A 16,322-nucleotide genomic window follows, 5' to 3' on the forward strand; every position below is an offset into this window, starting at 1 on the left:
TGCTGGACATCGTTTGGGCCAGACTTTATCTCCCACTCTGTCCAAAGCATCATCTGTGCCCGTGCACTATACAGGCTCCGTGCAGGACCTGTGGAGCATCAAGGACAACTGAAGACATCTCCCTTGGAGTGAAGGAGTCACTCCCCTGCAACCGCAGGCACCGTAACATAATTGACCGGTCTGCTGATCCGGAGCTCCTGAGGACTCTGAAGGCTCCAGCAACACAGGAGGAGGGTTCCATGCCCCCGAGGTCCTAGCTGACCTCTCACCAAGTTTGAGGTCAGCATCCCTTGTGGGGGCTGAAATAGCCGTACCCCTGTGCACGCGTACTTTTGCAAGTGCATATGCTGTTGACGCTTCAAAAACAAGTGCACTGGTCTCCGAGTAGCCACGACATTTGCCACCATTTCCACCAAAGAACTTCGGCCTCCTCGCACCGAGTGCTCCGTGGACTGTTGCTTTGTAATTCTGCTCGAGGTCCCCTTGTGACTCCTGTGCCTCCGGCTTGTGGGTCCTCTTGAGGGTCAACACTGCTTTTGTTGGGCTCCCCTGGTTGCTCCAGGCCTGCCCTGACTCCCCTTGCTGTGGTGAGTCGCCTGGTCCTTACTGGGCCAGACCGTAACCTTCTTTGCCCATCTTCTTGGGTTGCCGCTGCCAAGGCTTGTTGGTGCTCCCGCTAGACACCGACCCCTCAGCACTCAACATCCTTCGTGGGACAACTTGTATGCAGCTCCTGGTCATCCTCGACGCCTCCTGGTCCCTGCAGCTGTAGAGTCAAGGTCTCCATCAATGCACCTGAAGCACCCGACATCGGTGGGCTTTCGTCTACAGGGCCCCTGGTCACTCCTGAGTGACCCATACTCTATCCCCTCTGCTTTCAGGTACTCTTCGACAAGAATCCACCTTTGGATTCCAACTGACATTTTTCTTCTTTCTCGCAGTGGCATTTCCTTAAAGTCCTCCATTGAGATCGACAGAGGTTTCCGACACCACTTCAGCCCAATGCACCCGGCTTCCCTGGGATAGGTAACTCTGGTACCACGGCATCCACAGGTGGGGTGACTCTCCAACCCCCTATGATCCAAAGGGCTTCCTCGTAATCCACTGGCAAGGGTCCTTAACCTTTAAAACTGCAACCGAGACTCTCCCATTGAATTGTACGTAGCACGCGGTCATGTTCTCACACTGCACCCGTCCTCCATCGGGTCTCTACTTACTCATAATGCACAAACTAACCTCGGGTCTGAACAATAAAGAGTATGACTGTAGACAGACATATGCAGACTAAAGAAGAAGTCCTATCTTAAGGACGTAATCCCATCACCCACGTCAAGGGCTACAACACCCTCACTGTGAGGGAGGAGCTCAGGGATGTTTTAATCCTAATAGGGATGTGCTAAATCCCGATGATAGCTAGAACTTTCTATTCGAATGATGGGCGCAGCGCAAAGCAAAAATAGTGAAAATGGGAAGGGAATTTAAACTAGCTATCAGGAGCGACAAGAAGTCTGCATATGTCTCTCTACAGTCATACTCTTTCTTGTTCAGACCCAAGGTTATTTTGTGTATTATGAGTATTGTTGGGGAATTTTTCCTCGCAGGTCTATAAATATTCCCTAGGACCCCCCTTTACCGTTTGTTTTTTTCTGTCCCTACTTACTCACCTAGGGTGTTCCCTTGGTGTCCCAGCGATTCTATATCGACATCACTTTTAATACGGCTATGGCACAATTCCCAGCTTACATTATCTTGAGGCTCCCAAATGCATTAACATTCCTGTTGCTCTCCCTTCGAGGGAGACAGATGGCCCTTGCACTAAACACACCTCATCGAGTTATACTATCATCCTGGGGTACAGACAAAACACCAGACTATAGAGCATGGCTACACCAACTGTCGCTCCTTCTTTGAATGAAGCGGCTGTTCATGGTGATGACACCCGAGGGCTTCTCTTATGCTGAGCTATGGGCTACTTTTATTTAAATTCTTTCTAAAGAATTCCAAGAGCTGTCTTGCCCATCCTATCTTTGCATCTTGCAATCCCAGAACCCTCTCTCTTTGAGTGATGAAGGGCATTGGTAGTGGTGAACTTGGGAAGGTCTTGGTTGAGGGACACTTGGGTTATCCGCTTGTCTCCTAGTCTAGTGGCAGTTTGGAAGGAAGGTGGGTGGGGGTTGGGGAGAGGAATATTTGTTTTGTTTTATTGTTTCCTACAAGTTCTTTTTTATTTTAATTTTATTCAAAACTCAGTCCTTCCTATGCAACTCTTCCTATTGTGGACGGCAATCCATTCTGTCGGGTTGTAGGCAGCTTGCTGTGTTAATAGTGTCCTCAATCTAAATCATTGTATGTACATGGCCAGCCTGTAATGGGTTGTAGGAGGCATGCTGTGTTCAACATGCGTAGACTGCTAATACACATAATTGATCCTAAAAATGCAATGTTTAGGTCATCAGATAGTATCCATGCCTTCATATATTGAAATTTCTCAGGCAAAAGCATGTAGCAAAATTGTAAATGCATTATGTGGACTGTTGAAAATGGCCCTCTCTGCAGGGTCACCCCTAAACATTTTGCCTTCCTCCTCCACTTTTTCTGACTTCGTTTTTGTTGGCATTAGAACTGCGAGCACTTTACCACTGCTAACCAGTGCTAAAGTGTATGTGGTCTCTCCTCTAAACATGGTAACATTGGCTCAAACCCAACAGCTATACTTAGTTTACTTATAAGTCCCTAGTGAAGTGCACTGCATGTGACCAGGGCCTGAAAATTAAATGTTACTAGTGGGCCTGCAGCACTCATTGTGCCACCCGCTTCAGTAGCCCTCTAACCCGGGCTCAGGCGTGACATTGCAGAGCCTGTATGTGCAGTTTACAATTCCATTTTGACATTTTGCTGTGACAAATACAGGACATATACAGATGCTTTTTTGCTTTTGCAAAGTGACAGACACTGGGCAGATGACAATAAGAGATAATGTGATTTTGACTTTTGCGATTTCTCCAATGATCTTATGTTACATACAGACAGAAACTGCACTTTTGCATGAACAGTTGGCGCAGGTCCCAATAGAAAGTCCAAGGGTGGTGTTTCAGGTGCCTGAGACACAGGATACCACAGTGAAGTGGCAAATTTTACTGCAAAACGCAGCTACCTTGCATCATGTAGATGCTCATGGTCCTATACATTCACTAGACAGAACTTTTAATTCCCTTACAGATGAAAAGGCTAAAATCTTCGAGACAGAGGTGGTGACACACGCTTTTGATTTGGTGGGCATGATTAAGTGCGAGCACCTAGGAGAGAAAGACCATACCAACAGGTGGGCAGAGAATGAAGGGATGCATCTCCCCCTAGACTTACTTAGAACTGTGGTTCCTATGTGTCAGTATGCACAGCGCAGACCAGTCCCACAGAAGGTGAGGGGCCAGTTGAAGAAAAGAAAATTACCAGAGCAGTTTGGGCAGGTGGATTGCCTTGGGTTCATGCCAAATGATCAAGGGTGCACGTATTCAGCAGTTGGTGGAAAAATAGTCAGGAAGGAGACTAGCCCAGCCCTTCTTACTATGCAGGGAAAAGGAGAGTTTCACTCCAATACCAAGAATTCAGAGGCCATAGTGTGGGTAGAATTCTCAGATAATTCCCCAGAGCCAGCAGAGAACCGTGCAGACCGGAATGATAATATTGTATCATCAGAACCAAAACAGAATAAGGAAAACGTGCGCTTTTTGAAAAATATTTTTTGCAAGTAAAGTGATGCTTGTTTCTTTTCCAGATTATACTGAGACGTGTTGGTGTGCCTGGTGTCCTTGTCCTGTGTGTGGGTGCCTTTGAATTAGCCTTGAGGGTGTGGGACCACTCCCCCCAACCCTAGAGTGATTACCAGACAACAAAAAACAGACACAGTTGCTGACATCCTTTGGCTGATCAAACCAGATGAACTTACCAAGCCAGTGATAATAGACTGATTGTGTGAAAATGAAGTAAAATGTTTACAAATTCACAGGAGAGTGTTGACTTTTCACACAGGAGGGTATTTTAATTTTTAAGCATATCCAGAAAATGACAGAAGAGGGGAGATGATGTTGAAGTATCTTTATCTTTAATCACAAAATATACAAGTTTGGCTGCTTCAATAGTAGAAGTTCCAGAATTAGCCATTTGTGATATTAGAAGCATTACTGAGTTCATATGCTTGATTCTATTTGTGCATTTATTTTGTGTATCCATCATACATTCATTCTTGTTGCTGAGTATTCAGATATGCATGAGCTATTTTACATGCTTTTATGATTTCACAGTTTTATTGTGTGCTTCATTTATATATGCGCTTTCAGTTAAGCACATGTTTTTATGATTTCACTGTTTTAATGTGTGTTTCAATTATATTTGTGCTTTCAGTTAAGAAGTTCCGTTTTTGATATATGTATGTTATGATAGTCAAAGGTCATGGGGTGGAATGTAGTACTAGAGGCACTCTTGTGGTCTGACACCAAGTGATGACCTTTGACTACCATCTTTTTAATTGACTATGGTGTGTTATTTTATCCTAGCATGAATGTACGATGTCATGCACATGCCTTGTTTCTATTGAAGGTTTTGTTCTTGTAATATTGCAGTCTTACAGTGGAAGCTGTCACACAGTAGAACAGCTTTGCCAAGAACAGAAGGTGTGGGATGTGCATTTGAAAGCATGAGAGAGAGAGAGGTGTGGAATGTACTTTTTGGTCTTGAAGTACAGTGTTATGAGCAGTGGTGCATAAATGTGCACTGCGTTGTAGATTGAGAGATGCAGTATATAATGCCGTAGGCAGTGGTGCACAAATGTGCATTGTGTTGTACATTGGCAAGTATTATTAAGTTCTTACCAGTGGTTTTGACATGGCCTCATGTCATCCTGAATTCTGGCTCTGCCTCGCTTGAGCTTTTCTGCACACAAAGACAGGCTTGCAAGTTGTTTGGGTTAATCACGTTCAACGATTGTTTTTGTGAGGGATTGTTTAATGTACCCTGGAAGGCTTTCATAAGCTTCATCAAGGTAAAGGCTGGAACCTGTGAGAATGTAGAGGGAACGTGGGAACCCCTTCTTGCCGTGGAATGCTTGCCTGGAAGCTGCCCAGTATCAGTACGTTTCCTTGGCACAGAGGGGAAGACTCTTGAACCTTTTAGTGTGTGTTTTGAGATTATAAAGCTGAGGGTTGTTGACTTAGAAACCGGGAATTTGGAATCCGAAGGGGGATGGACGCGTATACTTTGGTACAGAGGATCCCCGGTTGCTGAGGCTCTTATTCCCAGCTGTTAAATCCCCCGGTCAGGAGTGGGCTAAGAAGCAGTGTTTGCACCAGGTGAAGTGTTGAGTTTTGATTATTGCCATTGTGATGTGTGGCCAGTGGCTTTGATCATTTGAGGTGTTTTCTTTGTGATGTGTGAATGAGTCAGAGTGCACATCCAAAGTAATCATTTGATGTATTTAGTGTATATATGTCTTTCTTATCTCTTGCAGGACATCCCATATTATTTGCTTGAGTTTCATCTCATATTATTTGCTGCTTGTATTTCATGTTATTATTCATGCATTTAACTGATGCATTTACCAAGTGTGTTATTATTGCCTGCATATAAATATATATCTCCATATACATTTGAATGTCGTTCATTTGACATCTGGGAAAACCTTTCTGTTAGAGAGCATTGCATAAATAAAACCCCAAGCCTTATTCTAAAAAGAGAGTCTTTGCATTTTGTAAAGTGAAACCCTCTTCTAGGTATTGTGTTTTATGTTTTGCTTCGCTGTGTTTGAGCCACCATAAGGAAGTGGAATTTGTGGGAGATTCTGAATTATCTGAAAGGCGGAGCAAGACACCGCCTCATTTAGAGACGGGTGAACTGTCATCTTTCCCTTAACAAAGGCCCCTACCTTGCTCTGTCGACAGAAAGCTACCTCTGAGGACCAAACAAAATAAGGGCTTTTGGAATAAAGCTATCACACCCCTCATTCAATTTAAAGTGGATGGTCTCATGTGTTTTTTCTGTCCATTACTACCAGGAAAAACTTGGCAGACACACAAAAACATATAATGACCCCCATACACTAGGAGAAAACTCCCAATGTGAGGGGATCATTGGATTTTTGCTTTTTAATACTCCCACTTGGGGTGTTTGTTTTTCAAAACCAAAACAAGTGTTAAAGGTTTGGTGGTTGGTTGTCAAAACCATCTAAAAAACTTTCTGTACCTTAAAGGGAACAGCCCTGACTGTGGTTCCTTTCAGCATAGAATGGCTGCAGGGCCTCAGTCATATCTAAATAGAATGGACTACTGTCTGTCAGGGTGGCATGGTACCACCAGGCAGAAGCTAAATCTGTCTGTAAAATCTGTAATATACAAAGACATTCAAAACCCCCTTATTGACCAGGACAATGAAAGGTACCCCCTTCAAAACTCCATACCTTATAGACTTGGACTCAGTTGACTGAACTTATTCTTGGAATCATTGGTTGATGATCTTACCCCCTACACAATTGTCACACTGTGGCCATAAAAATGTTGACATAGCCCATTTTATGGGACAAATAAGATACAGTTCATGGACCCATTGAGTGTGGAAGCAGGAGCTACTGTCGTTATACAACTGTTGCAAAAATCAAAGGTGCCATCTGGCGCACCCCTAAACTACTGTCCCATATCCGTTTGCCAATAGCTAGCAAAGTGATAGAAGCAGTGGTGTGCCCACTGCTTCAGGGTCTCTTCGAAACACGTGGCCTGTGAGATTAGAAGCCCTCAGGTTTCCCTCAACTGATTTGTACTACTGGCCTTAATTGAAAGATGAGCGTTGCTGTGCACAGCAACCCTGAGACCATTAAATCTGTCTGCAGCTTTTGGATTACAATCTGTGAAGAGGCCCCTTTGGAAAGAGTGACTGGCTAAAGGTGTGGACAAAGCTCTGGATAAAGTCTAATCCTTCAAGGCAAGGCTGCAGGTCACCTGGGCAGATAGCTGGATAGAAACATTGGGTAGAGATGATGAGAATAGGAGAGAAACAGGAGATAAAAGGAAAGGAGAGATAGCTAGAGGGGGTGGTAAAAGAGAAAGAGAATGGGGAGGAAGGGAGATATAGCTACAGAGAAATACAGATGGATAGAGGGTATCACAGAGAGGATGACTGAGACTGCAGACATAAGGAGAACTAAAACTAGAAAGAGATATGAGGGAGAAAGGGTTGATGAATGAAAGAAGGAGAGGAAAAGAGAGAAGAGGAATGAGGACGTGTAGAAAAGAGAGAGACAGAAAATACCTGTGCATTTTGGCTCAAGCCGGTAAACCATATCCAGAATTCATCACGTGCAGTCGACACTTCAGAATGCCAAACATCTGTTGCAATGTTTGGACATCAGTGGTTACGAACATAAATGCAGAGATGCCTGCAGCTCAGAGAACATTACTTTGAATCTCACGCTGTCACTTGCACACTATTATGTGTGATTGCTCAGTCATTAGTTATCAAGGGCCAGATATATCAAGCCTTTGCTTTGTACGCAACGTAAAAGATACAGTAATGCTTACAAAGCCACATAAGGGGCAATTTGTTCTGCCTTTTGTGGTTTTGTAAAGAAATGTAACACAATGCAGCAGCTTGAGCTGTGTTATGTTACATTTCAATCTGGGAGGCGTTCCATGGGTGGAGCATGGGCATTCTCATGCAGCCACCCATGGATTTTGCACATTCTGAGATTTACTAAAGCTAGTAAACATAGGAATGCACCAAAATGCTACGCTTCCCCAGTGAGGCGTAGCAAAGAGAAAGATCTTTATTTCTCCTGGTTACCTCCTCTTATGCGTGATGCATTACTCTTCATCACACATAGAAAGAGTACAATATCTCTGCAGATTATTTCTGTACAGGACAGTGTCCTTTCCTGCAGAAAAACAATCCTGCCTGTAACACAGGCACCCTTGTGCTTCGGTGCAAGGGTGTTTGCATTGGCGCTAGACAGCACACAGTTCACCAGTGCAAGGAGAGAGCAGAACACTTGCTGTGCCCTGTGTTTCTTGAAAGATTAGTAAATATGTCCCCCCAGTGTTTGCTCAGGAGGGAACATCATAACACTAGAACAGATGCTGTTGGGACTCAAATAGTATTTGTATATCAGAGGCTTATTAAAAAAACTGCTACCATTCGCACTAAGGGTACTTACTACTTTTGATCAAACTACATGTTTTCGCAACAATAGTTGCGGAGTCCCAGATTGTGAATTAAACTTTCGTGAGAAAAGTGATTGTTAAGCTCTTTAAAACATAAGCACAGGTGCACCACACATCAATTACAAAAACTGAGAGAACGGGGGCACCGTCAATTGCGCAAAATAATGTGAAAAGCGAGAGATTACTTTTCGCATTATTATGCGCAATTGACGGTGCCCACTCTCTGGACTTAATTGACATCCTTGCTTTCTGTTTCTTCTCAATATCTATGATTTTGAGGGACGCTGCCTAAACACTTGATATTGAGTATTCCAGTTACCCGTGATTTAGATGAGAAACGACAATTGGGCAGTTGCTCTGGTTATTCTTTTGACTCCTCCCCTTTGCTGTGATTGATCTCTTCATAGTTATCAGTGCCCTGAAGAAGTCCTCTAGTAGGACTAAACGCGTCAGCTGTATCACTGTGAAAACTGATGTTTATGACCATGTTTTTAAAGCAATAGAAAATTGGAATAAAAGAAATAATGTTGAATAATATTTGCGTAGTATACAGATTATACATTTGTTCGCTCAGTTTTTGTAATTGATGTGTGGTGCACCTGTGCTTATGTTTTAAATTGTTATGATCCCATGAGGATTCGCACTGTGATGGTGGGTGCGTTCCAGTGTGCACACAAACCCCAAGAAATATAGGGGTATAAGAATTTTAGAGGGATAGCAGTTTAGGTGCTGTGTTTTCTGAGGGTTCCACTGTCAGGGTTTTTGTTTATGATTGTTAAGCTCTATCGGAAAAGTTGTGTTTAGATTACATAACATATGTAATTCATATGGATCTGCGAATAATAATACATTCTAACATCTTTTTACATTATACATTACAAAAGTATTGACTGTAAACCAATACGAACAAAATTGAATGTATTTTAAACTTAAGTGGTTTCAGCAAGGTCATATTTCCGAAAGTCAATAGCACCAGGTTATTTCGGAATAAAAAGAATCGTTTAGCTGTATGTACCAAGTGTAGCAAAATGTTAAAAAGCCGAGATAAGAACATCGAAAAAAGCAAGGCCCTTTTAAATAGGCTCAGTGAACAGCGGGCTGCCTGTAGTGTGTGAGTTGATCTGCATTTACCTTGAGTGGATGCTAGGGGGCGGTCACTGACCGTTTCCTTCGTGAGACAGTAATCCGTACAAGCAGTGCCTGTGTCCAAAGAACCTCAATCAATCACCTCCCGAGAGACCTTCTCGCTGGCAGAAGCTTCAAACATTTCAGTGTATTTAACATGATTAACCTGTCCTTTTTGTTTCGTTTCATATGATAGAAAAAGCAGCCAATAATTGTGTCCGAATCATCTATCTAGTTTCAATTTGAGTGCTGTGTTAAATAATTCAAATACGCATCTGGCAGAACAAAGATAAACTCTCCTCAGAAGTAGAAAGCAGGGGTCAGATTTGAAAAGGGCTTGCAAAGTACTTGCGTATCGCAAGGTGACGCAAGTCTTTAAGTGGGATTTACCAAGCCACCCGAAGCCACCTTCTATGGCTCTGCGTGGTTTTGTAAATCCAAGGTAACACAAGGCAACGCATTTTGCTGCCTTGCTTTAACTTGCGGCAGGGAGGCATTCCATGGGTGGAGTGTGGGCGTTCCCACTCGTCCACCCACAAATATTGGCACATTCCTAGATTTACAAAGAGTTATAAACCTATGAATGGGTCAAAATGATACGCCTCCCAGACTCAGTCGTAATGAGGAGAAATATCTTCTCACCTTGGAGCGGTGTGGTGCAGCAGCCAGGGCGACTGACTCCGGAGCATGTGGCTCACGGTTCAATCCCGGGCGGGCCAGCCCAGGCAAGCACCATGTGACTGTGAAGAAATGTAGAGCAGCTAACCCCAAAAACAAAGAGCCTGGGCTGGATTTTAGCACAAAACCCTGCCTGCAGCCCAAAGACTCGACAATCGCAGAACCCTGTCTCGTTCTGCTACTGAGAGACCTCTCCAAACCCCTGGGCCCCTCCAGCACTTCACTAAATTGCCTAAGATCTCCCTTGGAGTAGAGGAGCTACTCTCCTGCAACGAAGGCACCCTCAACCGCAGAGTCTGAACTCTCTATTTGCAGCTCCCCTGCCCCACCAATGCCACAACTGCCCAGGAGAAGGTACAGCAGCTCTTAAGGCTCAACTCTGCCTCCTCGCCAAGTTCGGAGATACCAGGATCTTCCGGAGCTGAGTAGCATTAACCCCGGGTTACAGAACGCCCTGCAACCCAAGACAGGCTACAAGAGTTCAAGCTGCGCTCCAGCTGCCTGAGGACCAAGCACCCATCAAGGGACATCAGCTGCCCTGAGACCCACGTGCTCATTGGCCCAGCCAACCTGCACCAGCCCCTCTGAGGTGTTTGACCCTGACCGCGAGGTGCATTTTTCCGCACCAGAGCTTGGATTATCTGTTTGCTCTGCACCTGGCCTGGAAAACCTTTCTGCTCCCATCGCCCCCAGGCCCCTAGGACCTCTACACTCGTTTGAGTCCCCTTGGACTTGTCTACAAGTCCCCCTGTGCAGCCTGTTTTTGCGTGGCCCCCCTTCTTTGTAGCGTCAGCTAATGCTCTCCCAGCACCTTGCTCCTGGACAAATCTGTGACGCTCCCGATAAACTGTTGGTAGAACTTTGGACCCTGGCTCCCTAACACTCGAATTCTAGCAAGTGAGCCCCTAAGTTCTCCTGCACTGTGATTTATTGTATTCTATGTTTTTTCAATAGGATAATATTTTGCGTAATTGCGCACAATTGTATATTGCTTGTACTTACCTTGCTGATTGCTAAAACGTATTACATGCTTATCTGTAATTGAAGTTCTTGGTTCAGCATATAAATAGATAAGACTTGCTATTTTTTTTTATAAAAGGTCTCAACTTCATTCTTGAGTGTGTGTTTCATTTATTGCCTCTGTGAGTACAACAAATGCTTAACGCTACCCCCTGATAGCACTACCACAAAATAGAGCATTAGTATTATCTACTTTGCCTATGTCAACTAATAAGGGTCTCTCTGACCTCTCTGCACATTATGCTTCATTGTGGTACACTATATAGAGGGGTTTTTCCTAAATTAACTAACTCATCTACTTTATACGTACCTCTCCTTGAGTTAAAAACCCCTTTCAGAGATCTCTCCGAGACCTATATATCACTCTTGCATTAACAGTACAAGTTCTGTGAGCAATTAAATATTGTACTAATCTGTCCTGTTTGACATGTTCTGCAGGAAATGGAGGATTGCACTTGCTGTGTTCTGTGAGAGGGAAGCTTGCTTTGCTACTGCAATGCTGTTCCTTGTTCTGTGTGAAAGCAACGTTTGCACTGCTGCTGCCCGATCGGTACCTGTCCTGTGACAGAGAGAGTTCACTACTGCTGTCTGAGCTGTTTCTATCGTATGCAGGAGGGAATCTGTTTCTGCTCAAGTTTCATGTAGAAAAGATGTTTCTGCTGCTGTTGCCCGATCTTATGAAAAATCAAAAGCTATGTTGAATGTACTTGTAAAATATGCCTTTTTAACCTGGGAACGTTTCTTTGATTTGAGATACCATAAGTCCTGAGGAGGGACCTTACCCAGTAGGGGTAGTATGCGAGCTCTGATACATTTTGATGGAAAAATAAGGGTTGATTGCTCAATCCTCCGTTTTTTTAAATTGTTGTAGGCAGACCATACAAAAAATACTTGTAGCTTACCCACAAATAATTTCAATATAGGACTAACAGTTTAACAACGGTAGAAAATAAATGTCATTTTGAGAGACATCACTTCACCCAAACTAGGTAACCCATAATTAGGAGACTGAACAACCAGTAAACATTAGAACTTTCAAATGCTTCCCAGTGCTAGATATGCCACCCACTAATGAAGCATAGCACACTAGGGAGGTGAAGGTTTGTCTTCCAATATAAGTACATAAATGTATGGTAATTCCATATGAGGTTTGGCTATTTATTCCAAGAGTTTTGAATTTCTTGTATGGTTATGTCTCTTTACAGAGAGAGTACAACAGTCTTTTAACTCCTCTCTCTCCCTCTTTTGCTAACGGTGTTGTCCTGTCCTGTATGCCTGAGAGAATCATATGATGTTCATTATGTTACTCCAACCTATCCATTACTACTTCTTTGTATTAGGGAAGGCTGTGCTGATGCTTTTCCACGTGTTACCTTTATTGTGTTGTGAAGCTCGGTATGAAACTTTGCCGCACACAAAAAGCAAAATGATTTGCATTGCCAGTGCTTGTTTTAATACATGATGTGAAAGAGAGTGAACTGGGGTTTTCGGGGATGGGCAGAAGGCCCTACACCCCAGTGACCTTCTGGCAGATGTAGGGTCCAAGGGCAAGGGGCAGTCCTGATTGGTTGGGTGGTACTTGGGCAGGGTTAGTGAGGAGTTTAGGGACAGGCATAATGTCTGCCGGGTGCCATTTTAAATTAACAGGCACCTTGGCTGGCAGGGAGAGTTTAGGGACAGGCATAATGTCTGCCGGGTGCCATTTTAAATTAACAGGCACCTTGGCTGACAGGGAGAGTTTAGGAGGCTTATCCTACACACCCTCACTGTTTTTAATTTAAAGAGGCAGGAACGTGTGGAGTACTGTTTCCTGTTTGTTGTTGTCGCTGTTTACGAGCAGGTGTATCGGAAGGTTTAGATATGTTTTGACATTATTGCAACAAAACGCTGGTCAGGTTCAGACCCATTTCAGATTTCAGGGGGAGGAAAAGAGGGGGAGTTGCAGGAATGGAACAAGATGACAAGAGTTGGGGTAGACATGAGGCTGTGATGCAAAGTTGAATGACGAGAGTTGTGTTTGGATTTTGGTTAGTTTTGTTTGTGAAGGGTTGTTTATGGTAGGGGAGAGGTAGGACTTTTGGATGGTTACAAAATGTATAGTGAGGACAGATTGTTTTAGTTGCAAGGCTTTTAGAGCCAAGGTTTTTGATCTTTGTGCCCCTGTTTCATTAAAGCGGCCTTTTGCACGCTATAAAGTGGTCAGTTGTCATTGGACGTACTATCCCGCCCGACTAGCTTACAAATAGTCCATTCTGCAAAATCATGGAGAACTCGAAGTTGAAAAAGCCAAAGGGGTGCTACAGGAGCTCAGAATAGCCATAGCACAAAAATAGCGATCTTAAAGTTTGACTACAGAAGTGGGACCAAACAAACAGCACAATGAAGCATGCACATACCCTGTATAAATCCTGCACAAATCATGAAGAGACCCTGCACAGACCCTACTATGCACACTAGGAGCTCCGATTTTAAATACTGAAGGCGGGCACTGCCCTATCTCGGCAGGGACACTGAACAAATCCCTGCAAAAAGAAAGACGCCTTACAGACCACTTAAATTATTTAGTGGGACCCTGCACTAACCATGCGGCAACAATGCGCTACCCATGCAAAGACTGTGCGCATGCCCCTGTATCAACAGTAGGAGCACTGGCTTCAGATAATGAAGACATATCCTGTACTGGACCCTCCAGAGAGCCTGCATGACCATACAACGAAACGTGGCAGGAGCACGGAGATCCCCAATTTGAAATGCCAAGCACAGACAATTTGAGCCTCTGCCCTAACCATCAAAAGCTCTACGTATGCTGACACTGGTCTTCAAGGATTTAATAGTTTGTACCACTGCACGATCAAGCATACACCCGCCCTTAAAGGATTAAACCTGGAGGCAGACCTTTCATTAGAAATCTATACCAGGCATTTCAGTGCTCGGGCTTCAAAAGCTTTAGCTCAACACTGGACAAACCTGGAAAGACCTTGCACAGACCTTCCTTCTAAACCAAGCTGACACTGAGTTCCAAGTATGAAGGCAGACCGTGCTGCACACCCACACCTATGTGGGACCACAGAGGGCCTCGGAGTGAAATACTCGAGATAGACCCTGAAGAGATCCAGCACAGTACCCCCTACTTCCCGCCCAGCCCCCTCCCCGCTCTCACGCAACCGTTAATAGTTCGGGATTCAAAGTCTAAAGTCTAAAGCGAGAAGGCTCACATGAGCTGCTTAATTTGAGCAAGTGGTTTCCGGTTAGTTTTTGGGAACCGGCACTCATTTTTGCTCATGTGACATTTCCAGAAAGTAAGAGGAGAAACACAAACGAAAAATGGAAAAGAAAGACAAAAAACCGTAGCAACGAGAGAAAGCAGGAAACTGCAACAGTGAGATAAAGGGGCGGGTGTGTCTGGTAGTGGATTAAAAAGGCATGATGTGGATTTCAGACTATGCAACCTTGGTATGTAGCGCAGAGCTTTAAACTCCAACGCTTATTTTTCTACAAATTAAGCACTCGCATATCCGTAGCAGGTTCTGTGCCCCTAGCTCAATGCATGCCTGCACAGAACCTTTATAGGACCCTGTACTAGAGGACAAAGAGCTCCCGGGTCAAATTCTGGAGACCAACTGCTCACAAACTCCATGCAGGCTGAGCATGCAAAAACACTGGGGAAGGAAAGAGCGTTGCATCTCGAATGACTGCGGGAAGATTTAGGTAGACTCTGAACAAACACCGGGGAGAGTTCCGAGTCAGAGAGCATTAAAGACGGTGACTCTGCAGATCGTTAGGATGAAGTGTAGTTACAGCGTTGTAAACGTAATCCGTAAACGTGCATCTATCATCTAGCCACTCCTCATTCACCTTTCAGTCTGTCTTCCCGGTAGTTAGTCACACCGCCTGTTATAATAGAGATACATTCTTCCTATCGTTCAAATCCCTCCCATCTCGCTAGTTATGCATGAGGCTTTTATTTCAAACTCTTACCGTTCAAGTTTGTCAAATTGCCGAAGTCAATTAGGCTGTCGTTGAAAGCGGAGAAAGTGGAATTCTGATTGTAGAGGAGATAGGTAGAATTTGAGTTTTCCCCATTCAAGGAGTCCGCGAACAGATTAATCTGCAGCAGAGTCTTCAGCAGGTATCGCAGCATGGCGGAGGCACTCGGCGGCGACTGTCCTGAAAGAGCTGGCAGACCCGCTGGTATCGGGGCCCCGTTACCGTTAGGAGGCTTCTCAGTCCGTAGCTGACGTTACCCCCCTGGCTGCCTCTGCCGGTCTGACGCTATCAGATGATCGTCTCTCCCCTCTCTCTTTGCCTCCCTTTCTGTGGGTGTCTGAATGGAGAGTCTCGTGGGAGCGCGTTGGGAAAGAAACCAGGTGCTACCGCCAATAAATGTTTAATCATTGGATTAATAACAATCTCCAGGGAGGCAAGGGGAGGAGGAAGGGGGTGCGTGCTCACTGACAGGGCTTCTCTCCCCACAGCAGTGCCCATTCCTGCTTAATAAGGGGTTAGAGAGTGGGGGCGTAGCTCTAGGAGGAGTGACACCAATAGAACTTTCATCAATTTCAGCTTCTTTGTGTTTTTTACTTGCACGGACAGACCTTAAACCTGCCCATCCATCGGCTTCATATAGCAGGCATAGCCACATCTGGACTCTTCTCACTCACCTCTGCTTTCTGTTATATACCAGATTCAGAGATACCCCGGGACTCTTCTCTCCCCAACCGCTCCAAATTCTTACATTAAAAATACTCCCATACACTACTCACACACTCCTGTTTTATATTTTGCACATTCAGAGACACTCATGGAACCTATGTGCCCACCCCGATTTATATTCCACATGTTTCGACCGTATTCACAGTGCACTGCTACATATCGAATATTAATGGTCATTTCTCCCCAGCGTGCTTTATAATCTGTGCAGTCCCAGGAAATTCTAAACTATGCTCAAACAACCTTTATTTTATTTTATATTTAGTAATTTTTTAAAACTCTAATATCCTAACATTCAGTACCTAATGTCTTTTTTTTGTATTCATTTTTATAAGGTTTATATACATAAAACATACGGTTGTTATATGGGTTAACCGACTTTGGCATAGACATACTAGTAGGGTACATTCTGCGCGGGTCTCCCTTTGCTGACAAAGATTTTTTATAGACGTATGTCTAAGTTAGGAAAGTACAGGAATGTTAAGAATAAGCGGAGGAGGAGGATAGGACAGAGAGACAGCTAAATATACCGTTCTGACTTGGCAATATAGGGCCCTAGTGTCTGATATGGTAGTTGCATTTAGGTAC

The 16,322-nt window shown here is 44.2% G+C and overlaps 1 protein-coding gene across 1 annotated transcript in view; it reads right to left on the minus strand.

Moving 5' to 3' along the window:
- ROBO3 (roundabout guidance receptor 3) overlaps window positions 1-15,463 on the minus strand; it is a 1,168,980-nt gene extending 1,153,517 nt beyond the window's left edge. Inside the window, exon 1 of the mRNA XM_085646102.1 lies at window positions 15,003-15,463. Coding sequence (XP_085502228.1) covers window positions 15,003-15,165 — 163 coding nt within the window. The 5' untranslated portion in view covers window positions 15,166-15,463. The remainder of the gene's footprint in view (window positions 1-15,002) is intronic.
- Between the last annotated feature and the right edge of the window lie 859 nt (window positions 15,464-16,322).

The sequence above is a fragment of the Triturus cristatus genome, chromosome 3_1 (genome assembly GCF_964204655.1).
Source record: "Triturus cristatus chromosome 3_1, aTriCri1.1, whole genome shotgun sequence".
Taxonomy (NCBI): Eukaryota; Metazoa; Chordata; class Amphibia; order Caudata; family Salamandridae; genus Triturus; species Triturus cristatus.